The following is a 22628-nucleotide window of genomic DNA, read 5'->3' as shown; positions in this document are numbered from 1 at the left end:
AGTTACTAAAAAATTATTCATTTTATAGACGACTGGAAGTAATTACTGTAAAATTGATCAGAAAAAAAAATCTCAGGCAGATTAGAAAATTGTATGTGTTGGATAATCTTGTATGTGGAATTCGCGTGTCGACCAAACGAGCACGTGGTTGAGAATTAATAAATGTACACCGATTTTACCGAGGAATATTGTATATAATTGACTATTGTTCAATACAAAAGACTGCCACGAGTATCGAGTTGATAATTTACAAAACTGTCTTTCTACACAGGCAATAAGAATCAGAGTCGCACAAAATTTATTACAAGAGAGTACTATTTGCCACGAGGCTCGAGACGGAAGTGAAGAGCATTTCGCGCGTACCATCCGGGTGCTCTTTCTCCCAAATTCGCAATTCATTCTTATGTCATATAAGTCTACATGCGCGCCGATCTTACGTCATATCAGTTTACATGTGCGCCGATCTTAAAATTATTTTCCAACAGTATGAATATAAGTTTAGAATTTTCTCGAAAACCAAGATTATTAGAAGATTTAAAATATTACAAGGCAACTAAATTTCGACAACTGCTTTATACATGGAGTCCATAGTTTTACAAGGACTTTTAGATGATGATATATATTTGAATTTTTTGATAAATGTTTACTTTTCGTCACACAGCTTGAAAAATTTTATTTTCACATATGTTGTAGAGGATACATTCCTAAGTAATACACCGTTTGAATTTTGTGGCGCTCTCTCTTCGTTCCTGAGATATGCAATTTTGAAATTTTATACTTGCTTGTATCATCTTTTCGTTACTTTCTAAATATGTTCATATTTTTCTATTTACATTTCCTGAGGTCATCTTTCTGAATAACTTTTAAAAGGATTTAGCCGCTTATTGTTATTTATTAAATAGTTATTAACAAAAAAAGTTTCAAGAATACAATATAATTTTACCACATCATGTATGTTTAAGAAGAAATATAGGCACACACACACACACGCGCGCGCGCGCGCGCGAGGGGTGCAAGGAGGGCCATCGGCCCCCCCTCCCGCAACCACCCCGCCGGTAGGGGACGCATTGCGAAGAGTTCAATCACAATGGATATATGCTGTAAGTTGTAAAGCGAGGTCCACCTTGACTACTGGCGGGGTGGTTGCGGGAGGGGGGGCCTTCGGCCCCCTTGCATCCCCCGCGCGCGCGTGTGTGTGTGTGTACACCACAGACTTCTATAATATACTAGAACTATACTGCTAACATCTGTATAAAATGACTCAAAAAAGTGATGCAAGGTGCAAATGGTGGTGGGGATGGCAGCCATATTTCGTGTGGGCAAATTATACTGGGTGTTCAGTTCGTATTGTCGATGTTGTCAGATAAGTCTGTGGTATAATCCTCTTACAATCATAAAATAAACATTTTGGACACCCTATGGCCGTGTTCCGAAATTGCTGCCAGTTTACTGCCAGCACTGAAAATATATAATATACGTAACGTGCATTATAGAATTTGCAGTACTGGCAGTAATTTCGGAACACGGCCTATATAATATGCCCACACGAAATATGGCGTCACGTGCACACCTGTGCATCATGTCCGCCTGTATCTGTTAGCAGTCTAATGTATTATAGAAGTCTGTGGTGTACACGCACCGGTAGGAATGGTGTCCCGGTATACTTGTGTGATGCTCACTGACGTCACATTCACACAAGCGAAGCGCGCGTGTACGCGGGCCAAGCAGCAAAAGAGAAAGTGGGGGTAGAGTAGTGGGGGCATTCCGATGTTGCGTCCTTCGTGCACGGCACAAGAGCGAGAGAGAAAGCACTATAAGACGTGATATCGAGTTAGAGGTGTCCGATAGCCGTCTCTCTCGCTCGACGCTCGAACGAGAGAGTGCGAGCGAGACAGCTATATACCGCGCGGGACACCGCGCTATTTCTATACGTGTCTCTTGCGCTCTAGTATCGATATGCGTACTTTTCTTTTCATTCTTTAAGAAATGCGGCTTAATCGCGTGCACTAAAGGTCGGCATTCATTCTATTAAATTAAATAATAATTAAATTATATAAAAAGATAAAATTTAATGAAGTAATAAATTTTTGGCTACGTGCGCGCTTCGCTTGTGTGAGTGTGACGTCAGTGAGCATCACACAAGCATACCGGGTCACCATTCCTGCCGGTGCGTGTACACATACATTTCTGATATTTCTATAGCTTAGCGACATGGAAGTCACAACGAGCAAACATAAACAAAAAAATATAAACACACAAAATTTTTATTTTCACATATTTTGTAGAGCAGTGCTGGGATTTACTTGCAACTTTCGGCCAGATTTCTTAGCTCACGCATACTGTTCTCCTCTTATCGCTCGCGCCTTATGCGTCGTCTACAATGAGATTTTAAGGAGACTTAAGGCGTAAGATTTAAGAAATTGACCAATCACAGTCGAGTATTCTCTTAATACTTGACTGTGATTGGTCAATTTCTTAAGTCTTACGCCTTAAGTCTCCTTAAAATCTCATTGTAGACGACACTTTAGCGACCGCGACATCGGACGCTCGTAACTAAGGAGCGCTCAGGAACGTGCACACATGTAATGTGGCAATTTATCTAAGTTCTCTTTATTGTTTATTAATAATAAAAATAATTATTCTGTTATTAATTACGTATATGTTCCGTAACAATTTAAAATATTTGTGTTTTGAAACGTAATTACAATAAAGAGAACTTAAATAGATAGATTGCCACATTACATTTGTGACGCGCACGTTCCTGAGCGCTCCTTAGCTGCGAGTGGCGCGAGCGGTAAGAGGGGAACAGTAGGCGTAAGCTGAGAAATCTGGCCGAAAGTTGCAAGTAAATCCCAGCACTGCTCTACAAAATATGTGAAAATAACAATTTTTCGAGCTGTGTGACGTAAAGTAAACATTTACCAATTTTTTAATCCTACATGTATCTTTACGGATTTTGTGTACGGAAAATACCAGTGAAGAAATGATTATTTATGCTGAACAACTGTTGAAAAATTTCAATGAAACATTTACTATACTATACGGCGAAGAAAATGTGTCTTTCACCGTTCATGCTCTCTCACATTTAGCGAAGGATGTACACAAACATATACCACTTGATCAAAAAATTAAAAGTCTTATACATAAGCCTCAACTAAATTATCTCAATTACACCGCCGATATACAGAAATGCATAATTGAATAGATGTCAACCAAAAATATGCTAAAAAAAAAATGAATTTGCCGTTATGCAAGAATCTTTTCATGAAAACAGTCCTCCTTCACCTGATTGTAGCTATCCACAATACAGCAAAATAATAGGATTTATCCTAAGGGGGTTTTATCTTAAGGGGTTATGTCTAGTTATAAAAGTAAAAAAAAACCGATTTTTATGTTTTTACATTTTCTTGAAGTATATCATATTGAAAATATTTCCTAAAAGTTTCAAGTTAATCGGATGCAAATTGACGGAGATATAAGTGTATGTTTCATAAAGCGCCAGAATGTATAACTTCGTTTACACGACTATAAAGCTTCAGTTCTGATGTTTGGAGGGCTATCAAGCCAATATATGAAGATTTAAATAAACTAAAATTATATGGGCTTGGAATGGATGATCCTGTGTAAATTTAAAAAATCTTTATTTTATTTAAACTTGACAAACCTTAAACGCGATTCTCTCGAAATCACTTTTTCAAAATCGGTAAGCAAGATATTTCGAAAACCGTTACACCGATTTGCTTGGAATTTTACAGGCTTCTTCTACATATAAAATCCTAGTAGATAAACGAAGGATTTTCTTTTTTAATGAATATTTATTTTATTTAAAATATGAGCAATTTTAATATAAAATAATTTTAATATAAAAAATAAGCAATTTTTATGTCGAAAAAGAATATTTTAGTGTCAAATGGCTGCCATTTTGTCCTAGCCTTTTGTAAAGAAAAGATATAGTTGTTTCGAAAAAAAAATATGTAATTTGCAATTAACAATTACATATTTTTTCTTAAAAATAACTATGTGTTTTCTTTAGACCAATTGATTCCTCTCATTATTTTGTACATAAAAGTATCAAGGTGAGGTAATCGAAAAATGAATATTTTACAAGATATTTTACGGTTTATGTAAAATTAAGAAACGATTTCAAGCCTCATAACTCGGAAAGTACTTAATGAAAACTAACTTAATTATAGTGTTTTGGAAAGCTCTCGAGATAAGCTACAGGAATGTGTAATAAAAAATAGGCAGTTTCATTTAAAAAATTGAGGGTGACCTTCACGTGACCTTCAAGTAACTATTTAAGGTCAAATTGATGACATTATCTTATGTATTCTTTAAAACCATATAACTTTTGTCTGAAACATTTTTTCGTATCTCGCATATTTTTCAAAATATTTGCCTGTTAAGATTAAAATGAATCACTCTTATAACAGAAATCACTTGGAATCATTAAATATTATTGTAGTGACGCACATTATATATAATCATTTGTTTTCAAACATTTATATATTAATTTAATCTACATATTCAAAAACAGACGTTTTTAAACTTCAATACTACACTTTAAAAATCATCGTACCTTTTATACTTTTGATTTTTGGACTTTTTGTCTCAGAAAACTTATAATCAGTACCACCTAAACTACAACATATTTCAATTTCAACCAATTTAACCGAAGCCACTTTTTTCATATAAAATGTGCGGGTCCTTTACCGCTGTCTTTTCGCTTCCGATGACGTCATAATACGTCATGAATACGTCATAAAATTAAATCATTTCGGCTCCACCCGTATTGGCACGTGCTTCTTCCTGGTATTCTTTATTCAATGATAAAATACGTATCACTGATTATACATAGATGAAATAACTCGTGTGTTATAATTCGTCGATTGAAGATAGCGCGCAAATGCAACCGCGAATTTTAATTTGGAAATAGTCCTCTTCGAAAGTTTATATTATTTATTATTATATTACTTACTTAATATCTGCAATACTTAAATTTTTCAATAATATCAAAAGAAAAAAAGAGAGAAAGAGAGAAAATAAAAATAGACTTGTTTTTAATAATTCAAAATTCAAATTCTGTATGTGTTGTGTATGCATTTTATTGTAAATGTTTCATTTTGTTATGCATTTTCATGCATTCCATGACATCTATTGACTGCTTGATGAAAGATTATATTACTACACCCGTTACTATTTTGTTTTTGCGTTGCTTAATAAAAAGGTTTGATTGATTTATCAGATTAATAAGTAATTTTGGCAAGATAGCTCATTCAAGCTAAAAATGTAAAAAGGTAACAAAGAGTGTCCACATGCACAAAGAATTTCCCTGCGGTTATTCTCAACAAATTCTTTATTTTCAAATTCTATTTATTTTTGAAAAATACAAAATCAATTATCATATTTATATTTTCCAGTATTTTTTTGAATCATTGTATAATTTAAAATAAAAAATTAATGAAATCTATTATTAATTGGTAAAACTATACACTCTCGTTGTATCCTTATTTATTACAGCGTTTAAGTAAAAACATGTTACAACACTATCAAGAATATATAGTATCACGTGTATAAACTTTATACAAAGCTTCTGTTAGTATAATTCTACACTTTAGTACACAAAACGATATGTCACATTAGTGTCCAATTACACACTATCTTTTTAATACATTCGGAAATTCGGAAATTTAATAATACAATTAATGTAACTTAATTATATTACACATCATGTCAAAGTCGCTTCTAATAATTTATCATCTTCGTTGATAGCGCGAGATGCCATCTTCTCATCCTTTTCAGATTTTACAATCTATAATAGAAACAATAAATGAAATGTATTAAAAATTATTTTATTTTTTTTATTAATATTAATATATTTAAAAAATATTTTATTAATAAAAAAACATTTTAATATATTTATAGATTAAAACACACAATGCATATTCCCAATAGTAAATAAACTACTAATATATTGCTAGCAATATATTCATAGTTATCAGCAGAATTTTTGAACAGAAAGTAGACTGACACGAAACATTGTTTTTAATCAGAAGAGATTCATTTAAAAATGATAAAATGAATTAATTTAAGAAAATAATAAAATACCTTGATCTGAAGCTCTTCAGACGGAATATCTTTGCTCGAAGTCTTCAAGTATTTTCTCATAAACGGCGCCAGGAGCATTGGATCTAACTTTTCAACATTTTGGGAAGTAATGAGAGTTACGATAAGTCCGACAGTTATAGTCATTAAGGCACCGGTCATGGTATACCAAAGATAACTGAGACGGTATAATGCCCATGGTTCCCTATTATATATTTTATTATAAAACGTTTATATTTTATTCTAAATCGCACGATCCTATCTTAATTCTTTATCTTAATAAATTGAACAAAATTATTAGTTATCCATCTACGCCAAATTAATATACAGTGTACTTCATTTAATTCTTACACCAAAAATAAGTCTGTTACTTTTATACAAAGTGTCCAGTAATAACTGTATCATCTCTCGTGTGCAGGTAGAGCAAATTAAGAAATAACTGAATAGAGAAGTCCTGTACTGTTTTGCTATTTTCACAATAATTAATAAAAGAAATTAATAATAAAGATCGACCGATTCATACGAATATTAGCATGCGGCGAAAAGAGACAGCCCATTGTCATGTGGTTATTAGGCGCATAACGAAGTGATGAGAGAGGCATTTTTCAAATGACAATAATTACGTACATAAATTATGCATAATGCATGATTCTCTCGTCTTAGGAACCACGTAACAGCATACGGTCTCTTTTTGTTTCATTGTACTCATTCGTACGAATTAATCGATTTTTTAAAATTAATTTCTCATTAATTGTTGCAAAAATCATAAAATGGTAGAGGACTTATCTACTCATTGTCAGTTTAACATGCTCTACACACGAGAGCTGATACAGTCATTACCGGCCACTTTATACATATGAAAAAATGGTGAAAGAAGAAGTTATGAATCAAAAGAAAAGACACGAACATCTTGAAAGCACAATATTTCAAAGTCGTCGATATTTTTTTAAATGAAACTATATAGTTTTAGGCAGATGATATTTTAATTGATTTCAAAAGGAATTCAATCATGTATGTATAATAACATAAGCTTCAAATAATCTCATGCTCCAAATTCACACCATAATAACATGGGATGAACAATAAATCTTAATTACACAGGTTTGAGAGAATTAGTTACAAAAAGCAGAGTAGATAAATCTGATAGATTTTTTTGACGCTAAAAATGAATCTGACCACAAAATTTTTCCAACATGTCAGGTTTTTGAATAATTTGTAGTTAAATGATCCAAAAATTGCTATTTGGACCAATTTCATGATTTTATTATAGGCGAGCTTAATTTTTTAAAATAATTTATCAATGGCATAGTATAGTACTAGTCTTTATCTTTCAATTCTATCTTCAGACAATTTTTTTTATTGAGATATAGAAGCTATAAGTTAATATGGAGTTATAAGATATGAAGTTATATAAGAAAATTTATGTTAAAAGAAATTTACATAGGCATTAATATGGCAAATCCGCCCTTTCGAAATTTGACCAGGTTCACTTCTGTCAGGTCCGATTCTCGAAAAAAGTTTTATAAAAATATATCTAATACAGTTGTTACACTTTTTGATGAATTTTTCTAAATTTTATACTTTTTTATTGTAGTTCTGCCTACATTGGATGCGCCATTTTTAATTTCGAAAAATGACATACGGTGTGCAAAAATTTATGCTTCTACCCAAAATTTGATTCGTGATGAGACAGAAGGATAGCACGGTTGACTTGGAATGGTTTATTGCACTCCTATACAGTCTTATAACTTGTATATCTCAGTGAAAAAAAATCGCCCGGAATCAATAGAAAATAGATTTGAAAGATGAAAACAAGTATTATATGATGCAATTGGCAAAAATATTTCAAAAAATTAAATTCCCCCGTAATAAATTCATAAAATTGGTCGAAATAGCCATTATTATACTATTTAACCACAAATTACTCAAAAATCTGACTTGCTAGGGAAATTTTGTAAAATTCCAGATTTGTCTTCTGCGACAAAAAATCTATCAGATACTTACTCTGCTTTTTGTAATAATTAAGAAATAAAGATTTTTGTAAAAACCTAAATTTCGCTTATTATTATACATACACATGGTTGGATTCCTTTGGAAATTAGTTAAAACATCGCTACCTAAAATCATGATTCCATTTAAAAAAAATATCAGTCTTGAAATAACATTTAAAATGATCTTAATACGATTTTTTAATTTTATTATCGTGTTTGCCTTTTTAATTCATACAACTTCTTCCTTCACCATTTTTTCGTATATGTAAAAGTAACGGAGTTATTTGAGGTGTAAGAAATCAATAAAACATCCTGTATAATCAAATTTAATGACGTTCTCTAAAACTTACTCTCCATTCGCGTCATCCAGAATCGAATCCGGCGGTACAGATAGTAATAAATTTTCCACTTGTGGAAACGAATAGGTGCACCCCTCCGTAGTGACGGGTTTTACATCGAATCTGCAAAAAAATGTGTGATTGTATTTTTTGAAAGGAAACAACATGATATACATACAAATAGTACTTTTTCGGGACATTTTTATGACAATTTTAATACTAACTTAATTTGTCCACTGGCGATGGCCGCTTCAGCGGAAAGGATCAGCCAACCCATAAAACTCAGACCTGCGAGTCCTCCGATCAGGGCACCCTAGCAAATTGAAAACGCGGGAGGACTTTTTTTATTTTATTCTTATGGATACAGATTCGGATAATATAATTTCCATTATTAAGTTAAGTCAAAGTATTATAAAATTATTTTTAGAACACGTGCCTTGCCGTTAATCCACGGTAACAATATTCCCATGATAAAAATGCCGAGAGACGGTCCGCTAGTGATAGAGTTCAAGCTCATGGTTAACTATAAAAGAGTATGAAAGAGAAAAAATTCGGTTTACATTACTTAACAGATTGTCTCCGACTTGTTTACCTGGAGCACATGAAGACCCGCTTGCTCGATAACAAAAACGAGAGCGACACTGATCGTGCCCAAAACAACGACCGTAAGCTTCATGAAAATGTTGGCGGTTTTACGTGTAAACGGTGTTTTAATGAAGGGTTTGACGAAATCCTCCAGTACTATTGCCGACATGGAGTTTAAACCGGTTGACAGCGAGCTAAATAGAACCCCAAAATAATATATATATATATACACACACACATACACACACACACGCGCGCGCGCGCGTGTGTGTGTGTGTGTGTGTGTGTATATAAAAACAAGAGAGATAACTAAAATTTATTTTATATTTTTATTTTTTAGAGTTTTTTTTCATATCTTCCAGTATAATTACACGTCTTCTCTAATATACATATTCTAAAATAATATAAATCCCCTAAAAAAAAACCTTATGAAGTAAAAAAATACGCCAAGTACATAAAAAAAAAAGAATTAAAAAATCTAAAAGAGTGATAAAAATAAAATATTTAAAAACCGATATGAGATCAATACTATTAGCCAAGTACAATAAATTATGTGATATTAATTCGTAATTGATACTAAATGAGTAAAGATTACTTTAATTTCTAAAGCATTTTTTATATGGTGTATATAATTTAAAAAGTTATAATTAAAAAAGTTTTATACAAATTCTAAATCGCATAAATGACCTTCAGGTCGAAGTAAGATATGAAAACTTGGCGTGCCCCGTATTTAAATCATATAGTTTAAAACAGGAAAAAGCTAGATTTTTGATGAGCCCAACGTAAAATTTGAAATTGCACTACGGACCGCTAAATTTCGAACTTATATATCTTGTCTCCTCTGTATTACCTGGAAATCACCACATAGAAATTAGGCAAAGTGAAATCTCTTTTTTTATGAGTTTTTTTATTTTCTCTGCAAATAAAATTTGATTGTTGTATGCCGGATTCAAAAGCTTCGCAGGTAGTTTCTGGCCTACAGGCTGCCTGTTGCATATTCGTAGTCTAAAGCTTATTTTATAAAAATGTAAATTGTACTTACTAAATGAAAGGATTAACAAATATATATTGTTATATTGTATAATCAAATTTTTTATTTTATTTAAGATACGTAAACGATGGGGCAGGGAGGGAGGCGTATTTTTTTACCTTCATAAAGTTTTTTTTAGAGGATCTCACTACTTTTTGTAAAAATTTATATTATTTCTACAGAAAATATATGTTAGATTTTTTAAAGGTATTTTTTTATATACTTGACGTATTTTATTTTACCGTTATAAGGTTGTTTCTAGAAACATATCACCACCTTTTTGTAAAAATTTATATTATTTCTGCAAAAAATATATATGCATTTTTAAAAATCTTTACTAAGGGTAAGTTACGTACTTTTACAAGCCTTCATTTTCTAGATATTAGAGTTCACTCTCAAGGGGTGGTTTTTGAATATTGTTATTATATATTGTTATAATACGATAAATTAGTCTTCTTAGAAGTCTTATCTAACGGCACAGTTTTTATATTTTTGTGATATCGTTTTCGAGATAGATTAGATTTTACCCCCAAGAGGCGTAAATTTGTTTGAAAATTGTTATGCGATAAATTAATCTCTCACACGTATACACACACATATACACATATTACACATATGCACACACATGTACATAAATGGTTTTGTCTCTTAAAGCATTTTTGCACACTAAAGCGAATAATCATATATGCGCGGTATGAACGCAGCTTGAGGGACAAAATCGCTTTGAATGTGTGCGTGCAAAGATACATTCATGAGTCTGAACCTTATTATGAAGGAAAATGAAAAATGTCACAATTCTGACATGCGATTATCATTTCTCGGGATTGACTGCACCGATTTTATTCAAACTGGTCACAATCGAAAGCTTGTATTCACATTATATTAGAAAAATGCCGTTAGATTTTTAATTACGGCTTTAGTTTCTGAAATATTTCAATCGAAAGTTTATTTGACGTCAATTTGATGTAAAATTCCGGATCAATAAGCTACTTGGTACTTTGGTACTTGGTAGCGCCGCGTCGAAAACAGTGACTCTCAATGCTCGGATCCAATTTTTTATCAGTTTTTTATGTAGTTGACGTCGCGACGCTACCGCGTCGCTTGATGTCTTTTCTAATACCTTTTTTAACATCTTCTTTTAATATCTTCTAGTGTATTTATAAGCGTCTTCTTTAATATCTTCTTTTTAATATTTTTTAGTATAATATATAGATTTTTTAATTTTATTTTCATTAATTATAAATGTGAATACCTGAGTGCAGCGCTGAACACGCCGGCCACAAAAACACCGGGCAATCCTGGAAATTTTCCTAAAACGTTCATGACCAACAGTGGCAGCAGTTGATCCTTGGAACGTGCCAGCTGTGTCATGCATTATATACGTTATATACGTTATATACGTTAATCGATGTTCAGTATCCGGGATTTATAAATTTAAATAAATGTTACCTTGGTTGTAAGTGGATCGCATTCATGATACCAAGCATAAATCAGTAGACCGGCGTATCCGCACATGCCAAACAGAATTAAAGATCCGACTATAAAACACCAGAGTGCTCTAAAACGCATAATTGTCAAAAAAGAAGCTATATGTATACATATATAAAAGAGCATAGAAATTAATTTATAACTTATTACATGTCATGTATATTTGTAATTATCGATTGCATACAAAACACATGTATATGAAATAAGTTTATTTATTTATTTTAAAAACACGAAAATTTATATACAATAGTTATACAATTATGCACTATATCTGAACTCGATTTTTCATGGTGGGGGTGCCAGGTTAATAGGAGTTAATTAATAATAATTATAATTAATAAATTTAAATTAATTTATAATTATGTAAAGGTAATGTAAGGTTATTGTTATTCTTGTAAAAAAAAATATTTATTTTTTAATTTATCAAAAAGTAGAATATTACCTTCTAGCTGATTGTATAGTAGGGAGGGACAAGTATTGTTGCATCATATTTTGATTGATAGCGCCGATTTGCAACCAGTGTGCGAAACCGCCTATCGTGAGCGCCCATATAGTATCTCTTGTCAAAAGGCTCCAATCTGTTCTGTTAAGCGAGATAATTGTATACTCCAAAAATTTATAAATCAATAAAAAATACAGATAAATTATATTAGATTTAATTATTAATAAATACTGATTTACATAAAACATAAACAAGAAATATACAAAATAAAGCGCAAAATAAATAAAATAAAAAATTAAATATATTATTATGGATATTGTATAAGTAATCTTAAAAATATCGACTTTTTTAAAAAGTGTTTCCAAATTTTTAGTCTAGAGTGTGTATTTTTAATTCCAACTTAGATGCAACATTTTTAATCATCCGTGTGTGTTTTATAAAAGAAAAAAATACATCTGTCTCTCTAAGCAATATTTACAAAATTGTAATTTATATCATTCATAAATCTCCAATTTTTTTCTTTCATATAAAGCTATGCTTATTCGAATGTCAAGATAATGGAATCGGGACTTCTGTATTAATATTGAATGCACGCACGTAGGTAATTCAATTCTTCCGGATTCTACATTTCTCCGAATCACCAAAGACACTCCACCAACATCGACTGTGCCCTTAATCATAATTAACAACATGGAGCCGAACATGAAGAAAGTCTGAATGAAATCCGTCCACACTACCGCCTTGAATCCGCCCTGAATAAAAAAATTCTTTTAGCAAAAGGATTAAATAAGCTATTTTCCTAATGCTATTAACAGAAGTCATTAGTTGGATCAATCTAATCTGAATATGAAATGTAATTAAATTGGATACATATACATATATGGCATATATATATATAAGACCCATAACCGGACATCCTTTCAGCAGATTTTTTGATCGATTTTAAAGAGGATTTTTTTCTTAACGAAAATATGGAGAGAATAATTTCCGAACTATAAAAGTGATTGAAAAAAGGGATTTTTCGTAAACTGTACTTTAAAAGCATTCTTCAGTTAATTTTAGGTAAAATTTGCTTTAATAGAAATATGATTCGATGTTTAAAAAAAATATATAATTAGAAGCTTGCAAAAAATGAAAAACATTTTGACTAATTAATCAGAAAATCTGTTATTAAAAAAGATTTGGTGTGATTTTAAAATACCCTACATATATTCTTTTTACAACAAAAATAAATATATGTACAAGACAAGCACAATTGTTTATTCTATTTTAAATTGAATATTCGCGTCCGTATCTAAGTTTATCTTGCATTTATATTCTTCTCTTAAATCTCGACTACTTACCACACAGGTGTAGAATATGCAAACAATGCACACGAAAGGCGTGATTATGTGTACATTCACTCCCGTAACTGAAATAACGGAGCGAAAATAAAGGTTGCCGGAAATGATTTTTCACGCATAGTTTCTCATATTTTGCAAGTCAATTTAATTAATTTTTAATTCAATTAATTTTGATTTCTCATTAAACTTTTTTGAGAAAGATGTACCTTGATTGAAAGCTAATGCGGGTATGTAGATGACAATCGGGAGCCAGGTCATCTAAAAAAATATCATATATATTTGTATCATTCAAGATAGTGAATTTGCGAAAAAAGAAATTTATGCGTGCAATTCTTTTTCTCGAAGGTTTACTTACCATACTGATGCTGAAGAGGACTGATCCTAGCAATCTGATTCTTTTGTCGAAACGCTTTTCGAGGTATTCGTATGTGCTAGTGAGCTTGAGATCATGGAATACTGGTAGAAATACGATGGACATGACGAAACCGATGACGATGAGCGGGCAACCGTTGAAAAGGTAACTCGCACCATGAACATATACCTCCGTCGGGATACCCAGTAATGAGATACCTGTGTTGTTCAATGATCAATTTTAGAAAAACTTATCTCATAATACATTTCCCAACATTGATTAATTATTGATTAATTATTGTAACTTAAATTACATTAATTCAATCTAATTTATCCCCGAAATTATATATACGTACAATAATAAATCATGATTAGATAGAAATTTTCCATCATGCATAAGCATATGCAACATATAATATGACAAATATATATATAAATATATTAGGTCTACAAATAAGTTCTGACCCTTTTTTACAAAAAATTAATATTTATTTATACAAAATCGAAATACATGTTAGTCTTGAAAATAATCTCCACCACTTTCAATACACTTCTGTCATTTCTCGGGCAACTGGCAAATCCCTGCTCGGAAAAACGATGGTGGTTTTGATCCCGCAAATTCGGTAATAAAATTTTGGATCTCTTCGGATGTTTGGAAGTGCGTATCAACAAGATGGTGCAGAGAACGAAAGAGGTGGAAATCTGAAGGGGCGATATCGGGAGAATAAGCCGCATGAGGGAGAATTTCCCAGCCCAAAGTATCGATAACTTGTTTGGTTGCTACCGCCGCATAGGGCCGTGCATTATCGTGCAACAGTATTACCTGCCCTCACAGCACCGAACATTGCAGTAAGATTATAGAAAGGTTACAATCTTACACATTACAATGATCAAGTTATTGGTATATACCATTAATCTTACAATATAATCTTATATTATAATATTGTCGAAAGATTAATGGAACGTTATTTCAATATTTCAATAACCTTACGCACAATCATCTTACTTTTCATTGCGTATTCTGAAAATATTGCAAAACTATATGAAATATCGCTTAATATTAATAATTAAATTTAATATGCATGTTTTTCCAAAATTATTTATTTATTAAAAAATTAAATTAAATTAAATTATAAAAATACTGACAATTATAATATATATTATAAAATTAATAAATATATTTGTCTGTATTACTTATGCTTGACAATTTCTCCTGCATAGGAATAAATCATATAAATTTTATGTTAATTGTAGAAATTTTTGTAGGATAAAAATGAGAAAACAACAGCAGCGCAAAGTTAACGTTCATGGATTTGATGTTTCCGAATAAAGTGCCTAAAATGATTATCTGTTACGTTAATAGTTAAAAAAATTATATTAAAAGTTATAAAAATTATGAGTTTATTATATATATATAAGTTTATTATATATATATATATATATATATATATATATATATATATATATATATATATATATAATAAACTCATAATTTTTATAACTTTTAATATAATTTTTTTAACAATTATTAATATCATATAATACTTTTATGTTATTGCAATTTTGATGTACTTAATATTTATGTGTACTTATATATCTTATATATATGTGTATATCTATATATATATATATATATATATATATATATACACACATATATATAAGATATATAAGTACACATAAATATTAAGTACATCAAAATTGCAATAACATAAAAGTATTACATAATAAATAAATAATATATGAGATGATAATATGATAATAAATAATATAATAATATATATATATACAAAAATACAAATAAAAGTTTATTTTTTATAATTTAATGGATTTTTTTTACAGATTGCAAAATTCCTTATAAATCCATTCAATTTTGAACTATTCAACTATTGGCGAAAAAACAAATGAAAACTAATATAATAATGAAAACTAATCCCTAACAGCACATGATATCATTCGAATATTCTATACTCATACTGTAAATATACGTTACAGATGTAATATACTGAGAATAATCTCATAACATCTCTTGTTGTATATTATTTTTCATATATTCTCAGAATATACTTTGCATATCTCGTATTAGTATATTCTTTCTCGTATATTTTCAGGATATTCTATAATATTGCATGTGTTTCCTCATTTTGCCGCTACGCGCGCCACCAAACTCGTACTTAATTTTCGGTGAAATGGATATAAAGGACTGGTACTAACTCGGGTTCCAAAGTTTCTTCTTTTTTCTTTCTACTCAGTTTAATTTATAATAAACTGACTTAATTTAAAATTTTTCATTTGTTTAGTAGTTTAGTTGTTCTGGATTCCTTGTTGGGATTCAGAAGTACTAAAAAGATTATTTAAAATTAAAATGAGAAATAGTGTGTCCGTTTACTGCATTTATTAAAAGTATTTCTATTACATATATGAAATTATATTACAAGATATTCTCAGTATTTACTATTAACCAAAATAGCCGGACATTAGGGCATTCTTAATATATACTTAGTATATCATAGTATGTATCTCGAATGTTCTGAGAATATATGCATTGTACTTTTGCGATATTCTTCGAACATTCTCAGTATCTACATGTGTTGTTAGGGATGTAATAACTAATAATGTTCAATTGATTTTTTGCCAATAGTTGAATAGGCCAATATAATTTTATTGCAAGAATAATTTATTAAAAATAATATTGGAAGGTTCCTAGCATATTGCATGAATATTAATACAACATTGCCTTACAAGATTTCTGGGATGTTAATGGAATGAATTTGGACGAACATTTTTATATTATTGGGATGTTAATGGTAGGTTTATTAATCTTCGTGGAATGTTACTATCTTACAATTTAAGATTACCGTAACCTTATTAGAATGTTGATGTGCTGTGAAGGTGTCGACTTCCCTTGCCAGTATATGGTCATTTTCGTTCGATTTCGTTACTTAAATGCATTAATTATTCTTGATAACGCTCAGAAGTTATAGTTTCCCCGGATTTTAGCAACTCAAAGTATAGCACAAAATACAGTGCCTCACATGGTCGTCGGACGACATCGTGCACACTTTTGAGATTTGTGAGGTTATATCGTCTAGCAAGGTTTTCATATGCGGTTTTTTTTTATGTTAAAGATTGGTATTACGAACCCCCAAAGCAACGGGAAAAAGATTTCAATTTAAAATAAAGTTACAGTTGATTAATTCGGAGGGGTCAGAACTAATTTGTACACCTAATATATATAAAGATGCAGCATTGAAAACTGGGATTCTCACATAATTAGAAACCTATAAAGAGAAGCACTATGTAATATTAGTATATTTTTCATCATGCTTCACAAATACAGATAAATTCGAAATAAAAGTAAATAAATCGAAGAAATTAATAAATAAATAAATTGGAGAAATTAAACTGACAACATGCAAACTTTTTCCGAATTATTTTTCTTATTTTATATCAAGATATAAATGTTCATTATACACACGTTTTGATTTTTTATCTCTAGTGATCGCAAGAGAAAATAAAACTAATAAAATACGAAAATAAAGCTCTACCCGACATGAAGCTCGCTATCAGGCTGAGGCTGACCGGAAACATCTTCATATTCCTTTCGCCGACCAGGTACTCGTCTTCACCCGAGGACTTCTTCACGAAGCCAAAGTAGATGCCGACGATGCCACAGGCAATTAGCATTATCGCGAACACGGTATAATCCAACGCACCAAAATTCTGCATCGACTCGCTGATTTCTTGTACAGTGGGCACTTCCGGCGCCCAATTAGTCGAGCCTAGATCATCCAACGTACCCTCCGAAGTCATTTTGTTGCAAAACGGAATCTCGTCGTTCTTACAGAGTACCGCAGTGGAAAAACGTATATCGCTGTCGAGAACAAAATCTTCCGATCGTTCTAATCTAAATGCAATGCTTTCTATTATCGTCACGGAAATAACAGTGTGCGGTAACGCAATGATTTACCATGAAGAATACGAGGTAGATCGCGAAAAAATCTATGGGATGCGCTATCGCAATTTAATAATCTATACAATAAAATTCCTCGGTGTTAATCATTATTAAAATTTTGTTAACATTTGAGTGTTTAAATTATTATTTTTTTACTACCCAGGTAACACATATTCGTTTCAAAAACGTCACAAATGTTTCTTCGAAGCGTTTCATAACCGACTATTGAAAACGTTTCTGGTTGGTTAAAATGTCCACTTGAAAAACGTTAAGAGATATGTTTCTTTTCTGATAAAAAAACGTTTAAAAACTATTTAAAAAATGTTTAAAATACGTCTTCTTTTTTACGTTAACCGTTTGTTATACGTTCGTTATACGTTTAAAATACGTTTTTTTAACGTTAAACGTTTGTTTTCTCATGGAATTAATAAAATAATGCATTCATACAAACTCTCTAAAAGTGAATCAGTATATTATCAGTGAAAACAGTAAATAGAATCACTGATACAAGTTATAAGTTATTATAGCACTGTAAAATCAATAATATTTCACTAAAAGAATTAGTAATATTGACTGTTTTAATCAGTAATATTAAATTGTAATTTATCTACCTTGTATAAAATTAAAAATTTTATTTATATTTACATGCATATTGAACATGCATCTTAAAAGATGATGATTTATTTTACTTAAACAGATAATGAACGGATCATTCTCGTTTATTGGCCGGACATTGTCCGACTATAAAATAGATTAAATATCTGAAGTTCCTCTATTGAGATTGTATCAGAAATTAAATCGAAGTAATACTTTTAATTTTATCTGTCACCCTTTGCAAGCTTTATATAGGTCTCATGTCTAAAGCTTAAGTACGAGAAAAATAGCGTCCCGCGTAGCGATAAATGAACGAACTAGCGATTACTGATTTTACAGTGAAATGTTACTTTCACTGACTATAATTAGCGTATAAGATAAAGTAACAAAAAATAATCGTTTCTACTGGAAATCAATGAAATACTGATTCTTACCCTGCCAGCACTATATGTGAAAGAGACGTTCTATTTTGGTCCCGAAATCGCAAAAAATTATGATACGTATTTCACACGTTGCCGCGACGTAACATATAAAGTAATTTAATTAGTTGTCTGTCGAACTTTGTGTAGTTTCGTGATTGATTTTTTGAAAATAAATTAAAAATAAATATATTTTATTTTTAATCTAAAATTAAATTTAACACGTAACTTTTACGTCGCATAGACATTGCATAGAATAATATATATTATAGTTCGCAATACTGATTGCAATTGTGTCATACACAGTTGGCAAAATTGATTTATACTTGAAAATTTCAAGCAAACTGAGAAGTAAATGTTAGTAAGCTTAGTGAGTGTGCAAATACACCGACATGTAAGTATCTGTTATTACGCTCTTATAATTACACTTTTTATCATGTATATTTTCCACGCATTAAGTTTTTTTTTTCCTTGTCTTCATTACTCTGTTTAGATTTTTAGACAAATGTGTCCTCTTATTCCTCAAACTTATATATAGAAAATTTGTTAAGGGATTATTTGATCTTAATCTTTTATTTGTTTCATTCTGTTGGTTTGGAATGCTATTGCATGTTACTCCTTATTATATATATTAATCAGAACACGTTTAACCTCTAAAAAAGGCAAAATATTTTGCAAGTATTGTGTAGTGTTTATATATAACAAAAAAGTAACAAAATTAAATTATTTTTTATTGTACAATATTTCTAGTTCCATAATATCACAAACTGCAAGAAGCAGAAAATTGGTCAGCCAACTTTCAAAGAAATATTTTCGCTACCGAATGAGGAAATTGACAAATTGTCAATATTCGATGAAAAATGCTGAGATTCTAAATCTATCTATATTATATGCTATCAGATTCCAAAAAAATAGTGATGGAAATGATAGAAGACAGAGTAATGAGATTTGTGAAGATGACAACAATAATGCATTTCATACAGATGATAACAGTGAAAGAAGTAATAGTGAACTTAATAATGATGACGATAATAATATTAACGTTTGTGGGGTTGTAGTTAATGACATCAATATTTATGAAATTGGAAGCAATGAAATGAAAGACGATTTTACTATATCACACTTTTCTAAATGGTGTAAAACTTTAAATTCATTTATGACACATGTTAATGTGCTTCTGAATGACATAAGAAAACGTGAATGTTTTAAAACTGTATTTCTTTCAGATATCCGTACCATCTTAGGCATATCGAAATTTACACCACTTAAAATTGTACCTCCTGGAGAATATTATCATCGAGGACTAATAAATGAATTAGTTCGAGTGTTATCAAAATATGAAATCGTTAATTTAACTTTGAATATTGATAGTTTACCATTATCTAAATCTTCAGGCCAGCAATTTTGGCCAATTTTAATAAGTGTTGCAGGAGTACAAAGTGAAATAATGGTGGGAGTTTATTGTGGATATAAAGAACCAGATGACATAAATTTGTTCTTAATGGAATTTATAAGTGAAGTTATTTATCTTATTAATAATGGTTTAAAAATAAATGGTAAGCTTTTGCCTGTGAGACTACAATATATAAGTGCAAATACTCCTACAAAATCTTTTTTACTTTCTGCAAAAAAGGCCATACTGGTTATGACAATTGTTTAAAGTGTTTTATTCATGGCAAATATATGAAAAATAGAGTATATTTTCCTGGCACAAGTGCTGATTTAAAAACTGCTAATACTGATTTTCAGAACAATGATAATATTCTGCAATTTATTCCATATCTGGATTTAGTTTCTGACGTAGTTCTGCATTATATGCATGTTGTATGTTTAGGAGTTACTAAAAAATTATTCATTTTATAGACGACTGGAAGTAATTACTGTAAAATTGATCAGAAAAGAAGAATCTCAGACAGATTAGAAAATTGTATGAATATTAGTTCAGAATTTTCTCGAAAACCAAGATCATTAAAAGATTTAAAATATTACAAGGCAACTAAATTTGGTAAATGTTTACTTTACGTCACACAGCTCGAAAAATTTTTATTTTCACATATGTTGTAGAGGATACATTCCTAAGTAATACACCGTTTGAATTTTGTGGCGCTCTCTCTTCGTTCCTGAGATATGCAATTTTGAAATTTTATACTTACTTGTATCATCTTTTCGTTACTTTCTAAATATGTTCATATTTTTCTATTTACATTTCCTGAGGTCATCTTTCTGAATAACTTTTAAAAGGATTTAGCCGCTTATTGTTATTTATTAAATAGTTATTAACAAAAAAAGTTTCAAGAATACAATATAATTTTACCACATCATGTATGTTTAGGAAGAAATATAGGCACGCACACTCACACACGCGCGCGCGCGCGTGGGGAGTGCAAGGGGGGCCTTCGGCCCGCCGGTAGGGGACGCATTGCGAAGAGTTCAATCACAATGGATATATGCTGTAAGTTGTAAAGCGAGGTCCACCTTGACTACCGGCGGGGTGGTTGAGGGAGGCGGGGCCTTCGGCCCCCTTTGAACCCCCCCCCGCGCGCGCGCGCGCGCGTGTGTGTGTGTGTACACATACATTTCTGATATTTCTATAGCTTAGCGACATGGAAGTCACAACGAGCAAACGTAAACAAAAAAATATAAACACACAAGGAAAATATAATATGAAACCGTGTTGAGCAAATGTAAACAAAAAATGTAAATACATAAATAGGATATAACGAAAAGATGACATGAAAGTATGAAACTTCAAAATTGCATACCTCAGGAACGAAGAGAGAGTAGTAGGCGTAAGCTGAGAAATCCGGCCGAAAGTTGCAAGTAAATCCCAGCACTGCTCTACAAAATATGTGAAAATAACAATTTTTCGAGCTGTGTGACGTAAAGTAAACATTTACCAATTTTTTAATCCTACATGTATCTTTACGGATTTTGTGTACGGAAAATACCAGTGAAGAAATGATTATTTATGCTGAGCAACTGTTGAAAAATTTCAATGAAACATTTACTATACTATACGGCGAAAAAAATGTGTCTTTCAACGTTCATGCTCTCTTACATTTAACGAACGATGTACGCAAACATTTGCCACTTGATCAAAAAATTAAAAATCTTATACGTAAGCCTCAACAAATATTATTTCAATTACACCGCCGATATACAGAAATGCATAATTGAATAGATGTCAACCAAAAATATGCTAAAAAGAAATGAATTTGCCGTTACGCAAGAACCTTTTCATGAAAACAGTCCTCTTTTACCTGATTGTAGCTATCCACAATACAGCAAAATAATAGGATTTATCCTAAGGGGGTTTTATCTTAAGGGGTTATGTCTAGTCATAAAAGTAAAAAAAAAAACCGATTTTTATGCTTTTACATTTTCTTGAAGTATATCATATTGAAAATATTTCCTAAAAGTTTCAAGTTAATCGGATGCAAATTGACGGAGTTAAAGTGTATGTTTCATAAAGCGCCAGAATGTATAACTTCGTTTACACGACTATAAAGCTTCAGTTCTGATGTTTGGAGGGCTATCAAACCAATATATGAAGATTTAAATAAACTAAAATTATATGGGTTTGGAATGGATGATCCTGTGTAAATTTAAAAAATCTTTATTTTATTTAAACTTGACACAAACCTTAAACGCGATTCTCTTGAAATCACTTTTTCAAAATCGGTAAGCAAGATATTTCGAAAACCGTTACACCGATTTGCTTGGAATTTTACAGGCTTATTCTACATACAAAATCCTAATAGATAAACGAAGGATTTTCTTTTGTAATGAATATTTTTTTTTACTTAATAAAAAATGAGCAATTTTTAAGTCGAAAAAGAATATTTTAGTGTCAAATGGCTGCCATTTTGTCCTAGCCTTTTGTAAAGAAAAGACATAGTTGTTTCGAAAAAAAAAAATGTAATTTGCAATTAACGATTACATATTTTTTCTTAAAATAACTATGTGTTTTCTTTATACCAATTGATT

The 22628-nt window shown here is 30.9% G+C and overlaps 1 protein-coding gene across 2 annotated transcripts; it reads right to left on the bottom strand.

The window, feature by feature from the left end:
- Positions 1–5422: 5422 nt before the first annotated feature.
- On the bottom strand, positions 5423–22370 carry LOC145972478 (sodium-coupled monocarboxylate transporter 1-like). 2 transcript variants are annotated; one of them, XM_083101141.1, is made up of 15 exons: positions 22284–22370; positions 17222–17580; positions 13678–13892; positions 13529–13580; positions 13323–13390; positions 12577–12731; positions 11980–12120; positions 11499–11607; positions 11302–11411; positions 9027–9213; positions 8871–8957; positions 8659–8747; positions 8447–8557; positions 6109–6310; positions 5423–5812 (listed from the first exon to the last, which is right to left on the bottom strand). In XM_083101141.1, exons 2-15 carry the CDS (start codon positions 17484–17486, stop codon positions 5729–5731), a joined length of 1875 nt encoding a protein of 624 aa, XP_082957267.1. In that variant the 5' UTR covers positions 17487–17580; positions 22284–22370; the 3' UTR covers positions 5423–5728. The 2 variants fall into 2 exon arrangements, with proteins under 2 accessions (XP_082957267.1, XP_082957268.1); XM_083101142.1 differs by lacking the exon at positions 22284–22370 and adding an exon at positions 17788–17805.
- Between the last annotated feature and the right edge of the window lie 258 nt (positions 22371–22628).

The sequence above is a fragment of the Camponotus vicinus genome, unplaced genomic scaffold, assembly GCF_025532165.1.
Source record: "Camponotus vicinus isolate PSW18456_S1 unplaced genomic scaffold, iyCamVici1.0 SCAF_5, whole genome shotgun sequence".
Lineage (NCBI taxonomy): Eukaryota > Metazoa > Arthropoda > Insecta > Hymenoptera > Formicidae > Camponotus > Camponotus vicinus.
The sequence above is the reverse complement of the archived record's forward strand: the minus strand, read 5'-3'. Positions and strand labels throughout refer to the sequence as shown.